The 19,339-nt window shown below is 49.7% G+C and overlaps 1 protein-coding gene across 1 annotated transcript; it reads right to left on the bottom strand.

The window, feature by feature from the left end:
* Positions 1-9,698: 9,698 nt before the first annotated feature.
* Positions 9,699-13,676, bottom strand: DNAJB1 (DnaJ heat shock protein family (Hsp40) member B1). Its single transcript, XM_028088722.2, has 3 exons — positions 13,384-13,676; positions 11,398-11,978; positions 9,699-11,110 (listed from the first exon to the last, which is right to left on the bottom strand). Exons 1-3 carry the CDS (start codon positions 13,592-13,594, stop codon positions 10,880-10,882), a joined length of 1,023 nt encoding a protein of 340 aa, XP_027944523.1. The 5' UTR covers positions 13,595-13,676; the 3' UTR covers positions 9,699-10,879.
* Between the last annotated feature and the right edge of the window lie 5,663 nt (positions 13,677-19,339).

The raw sequence follows: 19,339 nt of genomic DNA, 5'->3' as shown, positions 1-19,339 counted from the left end.
AATATCAGTAGTTATGGGACAGGTCGAGCTCACATACCCCCTTGCTGTGATGTACTGAGGACACGACATCACCTGCAAAGCACTTGGTCCTGCCCAAAGTGTTTAACCTGGATCTACTCATGAGGGCATAACCAGATATTTCCCAATTAAGGGACTTTCTGCCAACAAACAAACAACCCAAAACCAAAAAACAAAAACCAAAAATGCCTGGACTCTTCAAGTAGATCTATGTCAGGAAAGGAAAAAATCAATCCATTAATTGAATGAATGAATGAATGAATGAATGAATGGAATGCTGGGGAAAAGTTCTAGATGGAAGGAGACAGAGGTGACAACCAAAATCAATGTATGAGCCTTGATTGGATCCTTGATAAAAATTTCAAAAAGAAGAAATAAAGGAGAACAGCTTTGAACTATTTTCTTGGGATGATCAAGGATATTTGAATGTGGAGTGGATATTAGATAATACATCCATGTTAAATTTCCTGAATGTGAGCATTGTACTGTGGTTAGATAAGAGAATGTTCTTATTTTGAGGAGAAACACACTGAATTATTTAGTGGTAAATTTGTGATGGCTGCAACTGCCAAATGGCTCACAAAAAATATATGTATATATTTTATATACACTATCAAAATATGGTATACATTAATATTAATATAGAGGACGGATGGAGAGAGGGAGTGGGAGAGAGAGATGGTGCATACACGTGAGCACAAATGTGGCAAGGTAGTAACAATTGCCACCGAATCTAGGAGAGTGGTATGTGGGTATTCATTTTACTATTCTTGTGAGTTTTCTATACCTTTGAAAATTTCAAAATAAACATTAGGGGAAAATACCCCCGATTTCCTCCCATCTCTGGTACAACACTGTAGTAGGCTCAGAGTGCCCCTTTTTGTGTGTTTTCTTGAAAATGTGCATTGTTGGGCGCCTGGGTGGCTCAGTTGGTTAAGCGACTGCCTTCGGCTCAGGTCATGATCCTGGAGTCCCGGAATCGAGTCCCACATCGGGCTCCCTGCTCAGCAGGGAGTCTGCTTCTCCCTCTGACCCTCTTCCCTCTCATGCTCTCTATTTCTCATTCTCTCTCTCTCTCAAATAAATAAATAAATAAATCTTTAAAAAAAAAAGAAAATGTGCATTGTTTTTTCTTTTAAGATTTTATTTATTTATTTGATACACAGAGAGACACAGCCAGAGAGAGGGAACACAAGCAGGGGGAGTGGGAGAGGGAGAAGCAGGCTCCCCCTGAGCAAGGACCCCGATGCGGGACTCGATCCCGGGACCCTGGGATCATGACCCGAGTGGAAGGCAGACGCTTAACGACTGAGCTACCCAGGAGCCCCTGAAAATGTGTATTGTTTTATGTGGGTGTTCCATTATAGTTGGCTTCTTACTTTTCTTTTCCAGTTAGCACTTTATTGCCTGCTTACTTGTTTGCCTGTTTTGCAGTAGTCCTTAAAGATCCATCCGTGTTGCCCATCTCTTATATCTATTTTCTTCTAATTTCTACTTGGTGCTCCACAGATGTATCCCTCACATCATACAGCTGTGTCCCCCAGGGATGGACACCAGGCAGCCTCCAGCTCCCCACACTGCAGGCTTGGACATGTCCCCTTAGAGACCTGGTGGGAATCCCCCTTAGGAGAGAGACCTGGATGCAGAGATGCTGGGTCACAGGACACAATCAATTTGCTCTGTGGCCTCCTGGACTCGCTGTCCCCAGTCACGTCTTCTGGCAGTGCAGAGGGGCCCATGGACCCACATCTCCTCCAGCTGTTGGCTTTACCCAGCTTCTAATTTTTGCCACTTGGACTCACTGTCAAGTGACATCAGCATTGCTATCTTTCACATTTCTCTGATTTCTAGTCACTTTGAGCATCTCCTCCTTTGCTTGATGGCCTTCAGTTTCTCCTTTTTTGTAAATTGCCTGTTCATAATCTTTGCTCTGTTTGCACTTGGGTTGCTATCTTTTACTTGTTGATTGCGTGTGCGCCTCATGGAGTCGAGATCTGCACTGTCCAGTCTGATCTATCTCCTCGAAATCTCCATATGTGGTTATGAGCACTTGAAATATGGCTAATACAGGGGCGCCTGGGTGGCTCAGTCATTAAACGTCTGCCTTTGGCTCAGGTCATGATCCCAGGTCCTGGGATCGAGCCCCGCATCGGGCTCCCTGCTCCGCGGGAAGCCTGCTTCTCCCTCTCCAGCTCCCCCTGCTTGTGTTCACTCTCTCGCTGTGCCTCTCTCTGTCAAATAAATAAATGAAATCTTAAAAAAAAAAAAGAAATATGGCTAATAGAGATTGAGATGTGCCAGGGACGCCTGGGTGGCTCAGTCGGTTAAGCGTCTGCCTTCAGCTTGGGTCATGATCCCAGAGTGCTGGGATCAAGTCCCACATTGGGCTCCTTGCTCAGTGAGGAGCCTGCTTCTCCCTCTGCCTGCTACTCCCCCTGCTTGTGCTCTCTCTCTCTTTCTGGCAAATAAATAAAATCTTAAAAAAAAAAATGAGATGGGCCAGCAGTGGAAAATACACACCAGATTTCTAAGACACAGCACAAAGAAAAGCGGATATAAAATATCACATCTCATTAATTCATTTTTATGCTGACAATATGTTATAATAATAATAATGTGGATATATTGAGTTACATAAAACATATTACCCAAATTCCTCTCACCTGTTTCTTTTGTTATTTTAATGTGGCTGCTAGACGATTTAAAATTACACGTGTGCTTGCATAGTTCTACTGGGTAGCGCTGGGATATTGAGCACTTGGCAGCTTCAATAATGATAAATAATGTTTAGACAGAGCTTACCACGTGCCAGACACTGTTCTAAGAACTTTACACTTATTAAACTGTTTAACTCTCCTAACGACCCTGTGAGGTAGATACAGTATTAGGTGTTGCAAACATATTCTCCAATTCCGCCACATGATGATTAGCTTCATCCATTATAGCCTTCGTTGGGAGAAAATTCCTAACTGCAATATAACAGGACTTATCTGCTTGTGGTTTGCACACGTGAAACTTCATTAAGGAGGCTCTTCTCTTAAATCACAAAGTTATTCTTCCATATTTTCTTCTATTCATTCTACAGTTTTAGTTTTCCCTGTGTCTTTTATTCCATCTCTAGTCCACCTCACGTTGTGGGGTAGGATACAGTCTTCTTTTTCTCCATCACCTGTGCTGCTCACCAGTTGTGTGACCCTGGGCTTCACCCTGTGTGCCTCAATCTCTTCCTCTGTGAAATGGGGATAATAATAGCACACACCTCCTAAAGTTGTTATGATTATGCTAGAATGAAATGAGCTATTCTGTGTCAGATGCCTACGGTGGTACTGGGTAGATTGTAAATGCTCAGTGAACACCAGCTGGTGTTATTGAACAGTGTTGAGGTCAGAGAGATGAATGAACACAGTATGTCATAATAGAAATGGATAGAAACAGATGCTTTTATTAAGCTCTTGCTATGTGCCGGGGCCTGTGCTGCCTGCTTTTCATGAATAATCACACTGGGTATCACCCCCATTCTATAGAGGGGGAGACTGAGGCTCAGAGAGGGGGGGAGCCACTGACTCAAAGTTGAACAGTGACTCATGGGTATGGTGCTTTAGCTTCAACCCCAAGACACGTGACATCCCTCTGGGTTGGTGGGTCATACTTGCCTCAGCGTGGCGCCTGACAATGAGACATGGGGGACAGGGAGGACCAAGGAGGGACAGTGCTGAGGGACAACACCCTGGCAGAGTGATCTCGGAGTTTAATTGCCTGGCTCTTTGTGGCTTGTGGTTGGACTTCCCCTGTCTGCCTGGCAGGAGTGGTCTCAGCAGGATGGACCTGGAGGGGAAGCAAAGGAGGTAGCCCTTACCGGGCTGGGCCCTACGGCCCCAGGTCCCTCAGACCCAGTGCAGGCACCTGCCTTTTGCTGCTGGATTTCAGAAAGTCATGATAAAACCCAGAAGCACTGCTGTTTTCTGGAGGGCCAATGGGTAGCTCTCTCTCTCTCTCTCTATTTATTTCTTTTTTAAAAAGATTTTTATTTATTTATTGAGAGAGAGAGAGAGAGAATGGTAGAGAGAGAGCATGAGAAGGAGGAAGGTCAGAAGGAGAAGCAGACTCCCTGCTGAGCAGGGAGCCCGATGCAGGACTCGATCCCGGGACTCCAGGATCATGACCTGAGCCGAAGGCAGTCGCTTAACCAGCTGAGCCACCCAGGCACCCATCTCTCTCTCTCTCTCTCTCTTTTTTTTAAGATTTTATTTATTTGACACAGAGAGACACAGCGAGAGAGGGAACACAAGCGGGGGGAGTGGGAGAGGGAGAAGCAGGCTTCCCGCCGAGCAGGGAGCCCGATGCGGGGCTTGATGCGGGGCTCGATGCGGGGCTCGATGCCAGGACTCCGGGATCATAACCTGAGCCGAAGGCAGACGCTTAACGACTGAGCCACCCAGGCGCCCCGACAGCTCTCTTTTTGAAATGCATCTCTGGTAATTTCCCACCACCGCCTTGGCCCCCACCCGATCCAGCCCCATCATCCCCAGCAGTTGACTTCTTGCACAGCTCCCAGGTCTGCAACCCTAATAGCAGCCAGAGGGCGCCTCTGAGCTCCTGAGTCAGGTCCTGCCCCTGTGTTGCTGAAGACCTCCGCCAAGAGCCCATCCGCCCTCAAAACACCCTTTGCTGAAGTAGTCCATCTGGAGACAGGCTTAAGCTATGTTGATGTCCACCAATATCTTCCCAAGGAAAGGTGGGCCCCCACTGAGACAAACCACCCAGGCCTCAGCTCCAACTTCCCGCAAAGGCAAATCAGGCCATGTCCTTCCTGACGCAAACTCTTTCAACAGGCTTCCCTTCCGCCTCAGGCATGTAGGCCTGCCTCAGCAGGGCCCTGGCACCTGGCCTGTCTCACCCCAGCCAGGCCCCACCCTACTCTCTCCTACTGTCTGTTCTAGCCACGAGAACCTAAAATCTCTGTTTTAGTTCAGTCTGCGTTTCCGAGAAGACAATGAGCTTCCTGAGGACCCTCCACATTGCCTTGTCACTGGGTCTCCCAGGGCCTAGCGTTGACCTGGCACTCAGGAACTGTGCCTAATGACTAACCCATGAATCGTGAATTAGGAACAGGCCGGGAAAGAGGGGCTTTCCTGGAGCCAGAGAACCTCCACTTCTACCAGGTGGGCGCTGGAGGAAGTGGGGCATGGGGGATCCTTCCCAGGGGAACCACCAGCAGCCCCCTAGGGCTGGGTTGTCCTCCTCTGCAGGGGCTCTAACATGAATGGTCATAGGATAGATGTTGCCGGTCCTCTTGTCCTAATCAGTTTGTCATTCAATTACTCATTCAACAAACACTCGGAGGGCAGTTCTGGGCCAAGCACCGCACTCAGCGCTGGTGATGCATAGATTACCAGGGCATGGTTGGCGACCTCGAGGAAGCTAGGGTTGTCCTGGAGGGGGACCCTGTGGATCTCTCCTGAGGTTTGTCTCTCCTCCCTTCATGACAAAGGAAGGCGATGTCTGGCTGAATCATCACAGTTTGAGAACTCAGAAGTCAGATGTCCCAGGCAGGCGTGGAATCAGCAGACCAGGAAAGCATTCTCAGGTCTGTGGGAGGGAACATGAGTACATGTACTTTGAGGACTACATTTTAATAGAAAATATAGACACTTGTTGTTTGTGTTGTGCTGTTTTCAGGTGAAAGTTTGGTGCATTGAAATTTCAAGAGACTGATGACGTTATCTCAGGGACTTCAAGTTATATAGTCAAATGACACTCTCCACCCCCCCATCCCAGCAAAGGAAAATGAAGACAAAGCAAAAACCCAAATGCTTGCAAGCTCCTACCTCACTCTGAGGAAAAGCTGAAGTTCTCCCAGGGGCCCACCAGGTCCTTCACCATCTGCTTTGTCACTCCCTGCCCTCACTTCCTCCCACTCACCCCTTGCTCACTCTGCTCCAGCCTCACTGGGCTCCTGGCTGGTCCTCAAACAACTCAGGCACACTCCTGCCTCAGGGCCTTTGCACAGGCTGCTCCCTCTGCCTGGAACACCCTTCCTTCAGTATCCGCCCGAAGAAGTTACCTCCTTCAAATCTTCGCTCATATGTCATCTTCTTGGGGAGGCGTTCACTGACCATGCTATTTAAAAAGTGCCCCAAACTTTCTACCCCCAATGTTTTATATTTCTGCATCACTCTCCCCACTGTCTAGTACATTAGATGTTTTATTCATCTTTATTTTCTTTCTCCCCCCAGTCAATCCTTAGCTCTAAAAGAGCAGGAATTTTTGCCAGTTTTGTTTACCACTGTGTCCCCAGCATCAAGCATAGGGCAGGGCACATAGTAGGGAGTCAATAAATGTTGATTCAATGGACAATTACTTATTGTCAGGCGCTATGTTGTGTACTTCAATAACTAACTAATAAGAATAATATTTAAGAAGACCTGGGACATGGGGTGCCTGACTGGCTCAGTCAGTAGACTGTCCGACTCTTGATCTCTGGATTGGGAGTTCAAGCCCCACATTGGGCGTAGAGCTTACTTAAAAAAATTTGGGGAACCTGGGTGGCTCGGTTAAGCGTCTGCCTTTGGCTCAGGTCATGATCCCCGGGGTCCTGGGATTGAGCCCCGCATCAGGCTCCCTGATCAGCGGGGACCCTGCTTCTCCCTCTCCTTCTCCCTGCCGCTCCACCTGCTTGTGCTCTCTCTCAAATAAATAAAATCTTAAAAAAAAAAAAAAAAAAGACCTGAGAAAAGCTTTCTGCTAAGTGCTTTAGAAATATCTGCTCGTGTTAATTGCACACTTGCTCTGGGCCATGCCTGTAACACAGAGGCCTTCTCAGGGGTTAGCTGTCTGAGTTCCAACTTGGGGGCGGTGAGAAGGCTTAGCTGCGGTGATTGTCCTGTTTTACATGGGAGGGACCCGAGGCCGTGAGAGATTCTGTCATTTGCTCAGGGGAATGCAGTGAGCAGAGCTTGAACTCAGCACCTCCTGAGGGGGCACAGAAGCCAAGTTGATCATGTCATGTTCCTTGCTTCCCTCATGCATTACCTTGCCCACCTTTCACTTAGAGCACCATGAAGTCTGCACCTCATTTGTCTCGTTTTTTAAAGGAGGCCACTGAGACTCAAAGTGGTGAAGTCACCTGCCCAAAGACACATGACAGCAAAGTGACACAGCTGGGATTCAAACTGGGGGCTGCTCAGTTCTGGAGCCTGCTGCTCTCCGGCATCTTTCAAGTGAGCTGGTTGTCACGATAGCATAGGAGTGAGCCTGCTTCAGGTATAGCTTCCTCAGGCTGGGTGGGGGCCAGGACAGGAACTGAGTGTCTCAGGGGATCATCTGGGAATTGGGTTCCTGGAGCTCAGCTGAGAGCACTCACCCCCAAAGACCTTGGACTCGCCTCAGCCTTTGGGGTTGCCAGCTATGGACTAAGAAACCTTCACATGATAACTGACACACAGTGCTTATTCTGTGCCGGGTCCTGGTGTGTGCGTGTGGGTGTGTATCTCCATCTCTGGAAACCCTTACAACCCTAGAAGAGGTACTATTATTATGCCTGTTTTACAGTTGAAGAATTTGAGGCACAGAGAGGCTAAGTCACTTGCCCAAGGTCACACAGCTAGAAGGTGGTTGTCCTGGGATTCAAATCTGGGAGCAAGAACGATGGCTACGGGAGAGGTAGGGGCCACCGAACACTGATTTGGATCTTCACACCCAGGTAAGTAGTCCTGGCAGAATAAAGGTGTACAATAACAGGCATGAAGCAGCTCTTTATTTCCCCTATATGGGAGGGGGCAAAATGCAGAGGGTACAGTACCTACCATTTGTATAAAGAAAGAAAAGTTGATTTGTGCAGCATCTCAGGAAAGGTACGCGAGAAACTGGGGACATTCGCTGGGGGTGGACTTGAACTGCAGGGTGGGGGAGAGGATTTTCACTCTGTCCCCTCCAGAGTTTAGTACTGTGATCACATAGCCAAAAAGACCCTAGAAATTTAGGAATTATGCTTATGTTTATATAAAGAGACTCTCAGAGAATGCACCAAAGTCTATTTTCTTCTTTTTTCTAAAGGAAAAGTGCTCTGATGCCATGGCTTGTCCACACTGCAGACAGTTGGAAAGGGACCTGTAGCCCAGAGGATGGAGGGGACTCAATTTCTCTTCACAGGCCAAACGTACATTGAGTTTTGTACTGTTTAAACCATGTTATAATGCGACCCTGCGGGTATGGGGGATTCACGTGAGTGGGTTAAAAAGAGGCAGCTCCACACGTACTGACACGGAAGGGGCTCTGAAATGTGCTGAGAGTCCACATGGGAGAGTAAAGCAAATCCGTCCCAGGGACGCCAAGGACGCGAGGGTGAAGTCTGCCAGCACATACACCAAACACCTCTGGACACACACAGCTCAATCCACTCTGGCAAAACAATGGGTCTGGGGGGCAGGCTTTCTGCCCACCCAAGTCCTTTGTCCTCTTCACTATGAACATTTTTCTAAAGAAACCCACTGCCCCACGCACCGCTCTAGGTAGGTTATTTCTAGTTCTCAGAACTGTGTGTACTTACAGGCTTTGTGCACTTCTGTCGTGACTTTGATGCAAAGGTCACAGGGACCTGCTACATAAGTAGAGACTGGGGCACAGGGATGGTACTCCTGGGGGTCTGTGACCCCGACTGAGGCCAGGGCCAATTCTGTAGTAAATGTCATCTTGGGTGCCTGAGGCAGGTTCGGTAAACCTCTTTTGGCTCTGATGTGCAGGGTCACCTCCCAACTAGGATGGCATCCTCTGGGCTCACTGCAGCATGTCCTACATCCGGGGACGAAGCCCTCTGGATTTCTGCGTCCAACAGCCGTCACTGGCTGTGTGTGACTGCTGCTGAGCCCTTGCACTGTGACTGGAGCTACTGAGAAGCTGAATTTATTTTATTGAATCTTAAAGCATTTCCATTTAAAGAAGATAGAAAACATTCCCATCACTTGCAGAAACTTCTCTTGGACAACGCAGCTCCTACACCATTTTCGGTGGTTAAATTGTTTCAGTAGGAAGGGAAAGCCACTCCTGGGTTGATTTTAAACAGGCTGTTACTTAAGTTTTTACTTCAAGACATTTTGTGGCAAAGTAGCAATACATTGTTTTAAGCCTATGTAATTACTTACCTTGTAATAAAACCAGTTCCTTAAAAAAAGTCCAAAGGAAAAGCAGCTTCAGTGGCCTGCCAATGAAGCCAGGGCAGGAAATGGGTCCTCTCCAGGGCGGAGTCAGCCCTGGGCTGGAATTCCAGTCTGGTTTGGCCGGGGCCTGCCTGACACCCAGCCTGTTCTAGCAAGAAAGGAGTGGAGGGGGATCATAAGGGCAGACAATGCACCTCCCCTGGGCCCCAGCAACTGGGCCCTGGAAGACCGGGAAGGGAATTAACTCCGGCCCCATCTTCCTAAAACCAGTTCTTAAATCCACAGGGCTCTTTGGGTGCCTGGATCAAGTCCAGATGGGATGACGTTCTCTACTCCGCATGCAGTCCAGGAAGGGAGACTTATTTCTCCCTTGCAGAGGACTCCTGCCTCCGTGCCCGCCCACCCTCCCCTTCCCCGGCCCTTCCCCGGCCCTTCCCTTCCACCCTGCCTAACTCTGGAGGGACGCCCAACCCCCACCCCAGCCCATCAGCAAAACCCCCAAACAGAGTCGAAGGACTGCTCCCCTGAGGTTTAGCATCAGTCTTTAATGCTGTCGTGCTGCACATTGACAAGTCACACGCTTTGGTCTCGTGTTGGCAGTGGCAACTTACAATGAGTCTAAAGGTCTGAGCACCAGACTGGCCTGCAGGGAACAGACACTTGTTCCAACCCGGCCCCCCTCCCCAACTCCCAAGGTTCCTTCTGAATTCCATCGTGGCCCTGTACAGAGAGCAGCAGCTGCCATGGACTGGTTTCCTTTAAGTGCACACCAACATTACACAGAATTATAAAAACATATTTACAGACGTTCCACAGTGCTCCTGTAATCAGAAGCAAAGACCCTTTTATCAAAAGGGATTATATCTAGAGCTGTGCAAAATTCAAAAGGATCAGATCCTTTTGAAAGAGTCCAGAGTCCATTAAATGAAAAATTACCTGGGCCACTTGTAAGCCCCAGGTGTGCCAAAAGATTGCCTTACAGATAAAAGAAAAATAAAAAATAAAGAGTGTGACCCATAAGTGAGTGCACTTGGCCTCAGAGTCAGGGGTTGAGAAGGTCCCCTGCTCTGTCCAGGGCCCCTGACCCTCCAGGGAGAAGTGTCTGTGCAACTCATTCACGTGAGGCTGGCTCCCTTGGTCCTGCTGGAACAAGAGGTATTGCTTGTGGGCGCCGGCCGGGCAGTTTTGCAAAAACAATCTAAGTTGGTTCTCAATTTGAGATGGCACAAGAGAAAAGAGGATTCTTCAGGGGAAGAGCAAGACGTGGGAGACGATTTTACAGAATAAAACACGAACCGATCACACAACAGAAACTGAGGAGTGTACAGGGTCTGGTAACCAAGATGGCAGGTTGACACCACCTAACAGCCGCAAGTCAAGGGACTACAGGTGCATCAAGTCCAGCTGTGGGTCTGCCTCTCTCTTGCCCACGGGCAGCGCCTGGAGGAGGGCTACAGGAACCAGTGTGACGGACTGGAATGCTTTCTCCTGCTGTCCCCACCACCTGCCGCCCTATCGCTCGAAAAACCACTTAAGTCTAGTGCACGACTTTGAAAGATTGTAATATATTCTCTGGAAAACATTCAGCAGTACGAAAGCCCTCCCTGGGCCCTCCCGCCCTCTCACGGGTCCACAACTGGTGGAACGGTCCGGAAATCCTTGAGCTCTGGAAAGGTCCCTGATCAGTCCTTGGGAAACACAGGTGACTATATTGGAAGCACTTGCTCAAGTACGGTTTTTGACGTCTGGGGAATCCTTTCAGGGAAGATTACTTCGAACTCAATAATGAGGTCCCCGCGTTTCTCGGGCGTTTTGGGGAGGGGGAGGCCTTCCCCAGGAACTTTTCGCCGCATGCCAGGCCTGATGACATCTTTGAACACAACGGGTATGGTCCTGCCGTCCAGAGTGGGTACGTTCACTGTGCAGCCACACAGAGCCTTAGAGAGCAAAGAGAGAATGTTAGATGGAAGGTAGCTTAGGATGCTCAACTCCTGCCCAGAAGCTTTTTGATGTAGGGGAAGCACCATCAGGCCCCTGTAGCTAAGACCTTGCCCCCAGATCTGGAAAGCTCTGGAAAAACAGAGCCCTGGTCAGTCTTGTTTTTGCTGTATCCTCCCAAGCCTGGCTCCAAAGTGCTCAGACACATCTGTCAACCAAATACCTAACAACTTCAAAAACCAACCATCTCCCTCCACACATACTACTCTACTTATTAGCACCCTACCTCCCGAAGGCTGATCCTGGCTGGGTAAATGACATCAGAACCATCTCTCTTAAAGATATTGTGTGGCTTGTCCTTTAAAACAAAGACAATGTCAGCTGGAATGTTGTTGGAGGTCTGGTCGCCTTCCTTGGGGAAGGTGATTTTCGTCCCTTCTTTCCACCCCCGCTTCACTTCGATGGTCAAGATCTTGTCTTCGTTGCGAATGCTCTTTCCATCGGGGTTCAGCCGCTTATGGGAGATTTTCATCTTCTTGGTACAGCCGCTATAGATCTCTTCAAGCGAGACCCTAAGGTCGTGGGTGACAGGGGGATCTTGCTTCTTTCGGGTGGGCTCTTGGGCTGGACGGGAACGGCCAAACTGCACGTTGGTGAAGCCACCCATGCCCATGGGGAAGCCAGAGAACGCGTCATCAATGTCCATGCCTTCCTCCCCATTCCGCTGCCCAAAAAAGGTGTCAAAGGGATTTCGGCCACCAAAGAACTCTGCAAACATGGCATGAGGGTCTCCATGGAATGTGTAGCTGAAAGAGGTACCGTTAGCACCACCGCCGCTCCCGACACTGTGGCCACCACCCTTTAGACCTGAAAGGCAAAATCAGAAGATATCAGACGGTTGGTGGTGAGCTTCTCTCTTTCCTCTCTCGAGGAGCTTTCTAAAAAATTTTTTTTTTTTAAAGATTTTATTTGCAAGACAGAGAATGAGAACGAGAGAGCGAGCGAGCGTGCACGCATGAGAGGGGGAGGAGTCAGAGAGAGAAGCAGACTCCCGGCTGAGCGGGGAGCCCAATATGGGACTCAATCCTGGGACTCGAGGATCATGATCTGAGCCAAAGGCAGTCGCTTAACCAACAGGTGCCCCATCAAGGAGCTTTCACTAAGGGAAAAAAAACTTGAGAACCATGAAGGGTGGGGATGGGAGGAATTTTTTTTTAGCCTGTCAGGAAGAGTAAAAAGAACCCTAAACCAGAGTCGGACTCCCTCCTCCAGGTACTTCAGTGTGCCAGGACAGTGGCAAGGGGCTCAAGCGTTCCCTGTAGAGGCCACGGAATTTCCACTTCTTCTTGACTGACCTATCCTCCCCACAAAGATATGAAAACTTACAAAAAATTCGTTAAGATATCAGATGAAAAAGGCACGTTCCAGGATCAATGCTCAGTAAGGGTTTACTCTTAGAAATACTCAAGAACTAAGAATGTGTGAGGAGCAGAAACGAAAGCAAAACCATAAACGCAGCTTTTCAAATTCTCACACCATGGCACTAATTGGCACCAACCTTACATAAAAAGCCACTTCATTTCTTAAGACCCAGCCCAGAAACCAGTCTGAGTCATCCACGGGCAAGTGGACAAGACAGTTCCCTTCTCTTGGCTTGAGAGGCCTGCGCCGAGGAGGCCGGGCAGAGGCGGGTCCCACGGCTCCCTGCACCTGGACTGCGCTCGTGCGCTGGCTGCCATCTACGTGCCTGGCACCAGGTTAGGTAAGCACTTTACGGGGATTACCTCACTCCGCCCTCACAGGGGCCCCGGAGCGAGGTTGGCGCTAATCGGCGCGCTCATCCGCAGGCTCGCCGCTCGCAGGTCGAGCCCGACGCGCAGCCAGAAGCCCCACCCTGCGCCCCTGGATGCCAGGTCTGCCACCTCGGCTCAGGTGAGCCCCGGACCGCCGGGGCCGCGGGCCCGGCTCAGCTTCGGTCCCCCCTCCGTCCGCCCCCGCAACGCCGGGACCGCTCGGGGACGTGGGTGGAGGCGCCTAGGGAGGGGCAACCGCAGACATGCTAGAAGCTTCTGGGCAAGCAGCGCGGCCAGGACTCCTCCTCCCATCGGGAGGCCGCCAATCCGAGGGCGGAGGCCCGCGTGGCCGGAGGGCGGGGGCCGCTCGCCCACCGGGCCCGGGGCGTCCCCCGGGGATGCCACAGCCCGGCCCCCGGGCCTCGGTTTCTCCTCCTGTCAAACGGCGGGGGCGCGCCCCCAGCCGCGCGCGCACGCACCTTCTTCCCCGTAGCGGTCAAAGATCTCGCGCTTGCGCGGGTCGCTGAGCACGTCGTAGGCCTCGGCGATCTCCTTGAACTTCTCCTCGGCGCCGGGCTCCTTGTTCTTGTCCGGGTGGTAGCGCAGCGCCTGGCGGCGGTAAGCCCGCTTGATTTCCTCGTCCGACGCGCCGCGGGCCAGGCCCAGCGTCTGGTAATAGTCCTTGCCCATAGCCCCCGCCTGCGGCCCGCCGCCCAGCTGTCGCCGCACCCCGGCTTCGCCGCCGCCCCGTCCCGGACTCTATATACCCGTCCGGCGGAAGCTTCCAGAGCCCGCCAGCCCCCTCCAGAACCTTCCGCCCCGCCCCCCGCGCCGCTCCGACCAATCGCTGCCTCCCTGTCCGCGACGCGCGACGTCCGGGGCAGGGCTGCGCCGCCAACGGCCGCCCGCGCGCGGCCACGCCCCTTCCCGCTCCGCCTTCGGCAACGCCTCCCCGCGGCGCGCGCACCGAGCGACGAAGGCCCCGCCCACCTTACGGGGAGCCAATCACGACCTTCTTTCACTGCCTTCGCGGACCCCGCCGGCCGCGTGTGCTGTCCCCAGCCTGGGTCAATAGGTTACGACACACCGCTCGGGAAGGGGCGGGGCTGGATGCGGCCCCGCCCCTCAAGGCTGCCCCGCCCTTCCCCAGGTGACGGTAGAACCGCTCGCCCGCTTCGCACTGCACCACCCCCGCGCCCCGGGTGACTCTGAGCAAGGTGGCTAACCTGGCCTTACTTGCCCTAGGTACCCCCCTACCCCGACTGCTGTAACAAGGCAATAAAAATAACCACCCGCCCTCTTTTCTTGGCTGTGGGGAGAATGCAATTAGGAGCCCCAGGACTGTCCCTGTCCTCACCTTACAGGTTCCTATAAAGCAAGGTGAGGCCCCGGGACCAAAGCTCACCTCCCCGGAGTGATCTCTCCGGGGAAAAAGGTTCCTCATGCCTTTCACTTTACCGTTTTCTCAAGACCACCTGTCAGTGAAATCTGAAATTATCTTGTGCTTTGGTCTTCATGCTAAAACACCTCCCTCCCAGCCTGCAGTTGCCAGTATCTGGCACCCAGTCGCAGTGGACACTTCATAAATATTCCTGCCTGTTTTTAATGCACCTGCTTCATTTTTATCCCCACTACATTTATGATTTGGGGGGACAGGGGTGTGTCATACACCTCTGAGGGTCTATGATCCCCTTTGGCTCTGAGAGTCTGGGGTGCCTGTGGTCAAAGGGCTGATGGGGAAAGGAGGCTCAGAAAGGGGTACCCCCTGAGAAGGCCATAGGAAAGAAGGGGTAGGCAGTGGTGGTGGTTGAGGTGGGAGGTTCCTGGAAGACCTGCTTGGGAGGGCAGGGTGGTGTGACACTGGCTCTGGAGCCAGGCAGCAGGTTTCATTCCCATTTTCAGCACTTCCTGGCTGCATGACCTTGGGCTGGTTACTGAACCATCTGGGGCCTCAGTTCCCTCATCTGTACAATGGGGGTAGTAGTTGTACCTGCCTTGTGAGTCAACATTTGTAAAATGCATAGGACAGACCTGGCACAGAGGAAGTACTATCAAAGGGGTGACTAACCATCTTGCTGAATGATGGGCTGCTGAGCCACCCCCTTTCTGGCAGCACCACAGCAAAATGATTCTGGTGACTGCTGCCCTGGTGTAAGCTAAGACTTCTGAGAAAGAAGACCATGGCTTTCCCCTGCTTTCCAGTTGGGGGATGCTTGCCATCCTTGGGCACTCACTGACCCCACCGAGGGTAACCATGTCAGTAAGGACTGGATTAGTGCACACACTGGCCAACCTGGGAGGATGATGGGTCTGGGCTGGACATTCATCAGTACAGTACAGCAGGGGTCCTGAACCATCATTGGGGAGAAATAATTCAAATTTTAAAAAGTTACATAAATAAAAAAATAAGTTACATAAATAAATAGCAGGAGAGTTCTCATCATGAAGGAAAACCCAGCACTTGTGAACTTCCTCATGGTTACATGCTAATATTTTATAGTATAAATTTAATTAATTTATTTATTTTTAAAGATTTTATTTGTTTATTTGACAGAGAGAGAGAGATAGCGAGAGCAGGAACACAAGCAGGGGGAGTGGGAGAGGGAGAAGCAGGCCTCCCACCAAGCAGGGAGCCCGATACGGGGCTCGATCCCAGGACCCTGGGATCATGACCTGAGCCGAAGGCAGACGCTTAATGACTGAGCCACCCAGGTGCCCTATAGTATAAATTTAATTTAGAGTTACAAATGTGAAGACCTCCAAAGGTCTTCACAGGGCTTTGGGTGTCTTTGTATTTGGAGGCAAACTTAGGGCTGGGGACTCCCCCTTCCTTGAGTAAGCCTGAGTCATGTTCAGGAATTTTTGTATGCCCCCCAAAATACACAAAATAACCCCAACACCTCTCCTTTGGATTTTTTGTCCTGGACACTCACTGGACACTTCAAAATGTTACTGGAAAAGTGACCTCTGCAGATCTTGAGCTCTCAACTCAGAGAAGATGAGATGGTTAATTTTATGCATCATTTTGGCTGGGCTATAGTACCCAGATGTTCAATTAAACACTAATCTAAGTGTTGCTGTGAAAGTATTTTGTAGATGTGGTTAAGTTAATGTCTATAATCAGTTGACTTAAGTACAGGAGATGATCCTGGATAATGGGGATGGGTCTCATCCAATCAGTGGAAAGGCTTTGAAAGCAAATAATACCGAGGTTTCCCTGAGGAAGAAGTGTCAGCTCCTGGCCAAGAGTCTCTAGCCTGCTGATCTGCCCTGCAGATTTCAGACTTGCCCTGCTAACACCCACAATCATGTAAGCCAATGCCTTGAAATACGTCTTTTAACTCACACACACACACACACACACGCACGCACACACGCATGCACGCACACACACACACGCGCACACACATTCACAAACACATATATCCCAGTTCTGTTTCTTTGGGAGAAGCCTGGCTGATATAGGAACAAAGGAGGTGAGTCTGGAGTCAGGCAGCCTCAGCTGAAATCTGGGACCCACTATTTACTTATTTACTGCCTGTGTGATCTTGCACAACTTGCTTGATCTCTTGGAGCCTTAGGTGTGTCCTCTATAAAATGGAGATTAGAATAGATCTTAACTCCCAGGGTTGCTATGTGGATGAAATTGAGAGGGGCCAGAAAATGAACATTATAATAACAGCTGACGCTGACATGGCCCTACTATGTGCCAAGCTGGCTCCAAGTGCTCCATATGTATTAATTCATTTAATCTTTGCAGTAATCCTATGGGTTGGCCTAGTGTTACCTGTATTTTGCAGGTGGGAAAACCGAGGTTCTGAGAGGTCATGTGACTTGCCTGAGGTCACCCAGTGAGCAAAATGCTGAAGTGTAAAGTGTTTAGCACACTCAGTGTTTACAGTAAACACTCAGCTTGCGTACAATGTGATTCAGATGATGATAAAGGCTTCATTTTTAAGAAAATGAGTTTTCAACTCTGCTTCTCTTCATCAAAAAGACCTTCAAAAGCACCACAGCCATATGAACCGACAATCCCACCCCTGGTGGGATACCATGTGAAATAAAAACCTACCACGAGAGACTGTGGACTCTGAGAAACAAACTGAGGGTTCTAGAGGGGAGGGTGGTGGGAGGTTGGGCTAGCCTGGTGATGGGTATTAAAGAGGGCACGTACTGCGTGGAGCACTGGGTGTTATGCACAAACAATGAATCATGGAACACTACAGCCAAAACTAATGATGTCATGTACGGTGATTAACATAACATAAGAAAATAAAATTAAAAAAATAAAGACAGTGACTCTCTCTCAAAAAAAAAAACCAAAAAACAAAAAAAACCTATGTTCACATAAAAGCCCATGAGCGATGTTTATCAAAGCTTGATTTGCAATTATCAACAGCCATTAAAACCTAAATGTTCTTCGGTGGGAGAATGGATAAACAAACTGTGGTCTAGCCACAGGATGGAATACTATTCAGCCATAAGAAAGGACTGAGCTACAGGTACAGAAAACAATGCAGATGAACCTCAAATGCATTATGTTAGTGAAAGGAGCCAGACTCAAAAGGCTGTCTGAGCCCTACTCTTGCGATTCCATTTTATAAGGCATTCCGGAAAAGGTAAAAGTATTAAGGCAGAAAGCACATCACTGGTTTCCCAGGGCTGGGATGTGCTACAAAGGGAGACGGGAATTTGGGGGGATGGTGGAAATGTTCCATATTTGAACTGTGATGTTCGTTACACAACTGTATATACTCAGAGCTGTACACTAAAAGAGGTAAATTTCACTGTATGTAAATTGTAGCTCAATAAAAAGAAAATTCTATGGACTTAAAAACAAATAAAAAAGGTAAGACAGGGAGGGACTTGGGTAGCCTCTCTCTGGGGTTCCTGACACAGTGGAAAGTTGCTAACCAGCCCTGGCTTGTCCACTCTAGGCTTCACCTTCTCTCACACAGCTCCAACCAGCTCCATCACATACCCCAAAACAAGCCAAGCCAGGTTCCCAGAGAAATCAAGATCCTACCTTACCTGCACCTGGGAAATGCAAAAGGAGCTTGTGAGACAGACACACCAGAACTTCAACATTCAAATGACCATGGGTTCCCCCAAATCTGAGATCCAAGGAGCCCCCTGCTTATCCTTTGGCACTGCCACAGCACCAGACCTTTCTGGAATTTCCCCTTTGGAAATTGCCGTAAGGGGCTTATTACAGTTGGCTCAGCAAACTAGTTGTGACTGTTATGAATTAGCCACTGTGCTGGGGGTGCTGAGGACACAAGCAGGGTCTAGCTGTCCCTAACTGACAGGCATAGCGCATTATGTTAGTGAAAGGAGCCAGACTCAAGAATGGTTTCAACAAAGTGGCCAGTCTTCATTCTGAAGGTGGATATTATTTCTGCTGACAGCCTGGTTACTGGAAGCCAGATGAGGCCAATAAGGAGTCCTTGCAGCTGCAATATCCATCAAAAACAAAGAGGAATTGTCCTTTCTAAGCTGGATCCTGCCTTTCTATGAGCTTCTTGTGGGTGAGGAGAGGGTGGATATTATTTGTATGCCCTTGTTGGCGCAGAGCAGAGTAGGTTCACAAAATGATTTGGTGCCTAGTGAGTGAATGTGGGGCTCAGGAAAACAGTCTTGAAGGGTAAATTCCAGAGTATTCTGAGTCTGTAGGAATGTATGGGGACTCTGCCCAAAAAGACATCTGTTTGGACCCCACACACCTTACCTAGCTGGGATGCAGCAATACAGAAGACACACCAACCTAGCCCACGTTAGAGAAGCCGGAAATTGGCAGGGCAAAGTAGCAAAACTTGGATGGACTTTAGGGGTTCAACTGTGCCCCTCGGCACTTCACAATTAGATGTCTCAAGTAAGTCAACTTGGTAAGATTTTAACTTTTGGTTTCTAAGTGATTACTCCTCCTGTCCCCCTCAATGAGGGCAGGGAGTGAAGCCTGTCAGGACACAAAGGATCTCAAGCCCTATAACTGCCAACAGAAAAAAGATCTGTGTTTTTGAAAGCACAATTATAAAACGCTTTTATGTTTTCATCTCTTTTGCCCAGATAGGCCTGGTGAAAAAGATAGTGACTTTCTGAAGACCACAGCCACAGGTCCCCAAAAGCTGTAGCTTTAGAAGTTCCCAGAACTGAACCTGGATGACTAAGTGCTAAGCACTGACTCACCTTGCCCCACCCTGCTCCCCTGTGAATCAGTGATTTACCTTTGAGGACTTCTCACCATGTCTCTGATGTCAGGCCTCTAAGTTCCAGAGGGTTCCACAGTTGATGAAGGCTCAGGGGCAGGGTCTGGAATGAGGAGAAAGGAGAGAAGGTGAGGGAGTGTGCCAGGTGCTACATGTCCTGAAATCTTGAGTGTGTGCAGGAGGCAGTGTGTGTGTGTGTGTGTGTGTGTGTGTGTGTGTGTGTGTGTGT

This window comes from Eumetopias jubatus, unplaced genomic scaffold (assembly GCF_037043125.1).
Source record: "Eumetopias jubatus isolate StellerSeaLion01/CBP00866 unplaced genomic scaffold, mEumJub1_p1.0 scaffold_1, whole genome shotgun sequence".
NCBI lineage: Eukaryota > Metazoa > Chordata > Mammalia > Carnivora > Otariidae > Eumetopias > Eumetopias jubatus.
This window is presented reverse-complemented; position numbering and strand designations above follow the sequence as displayed.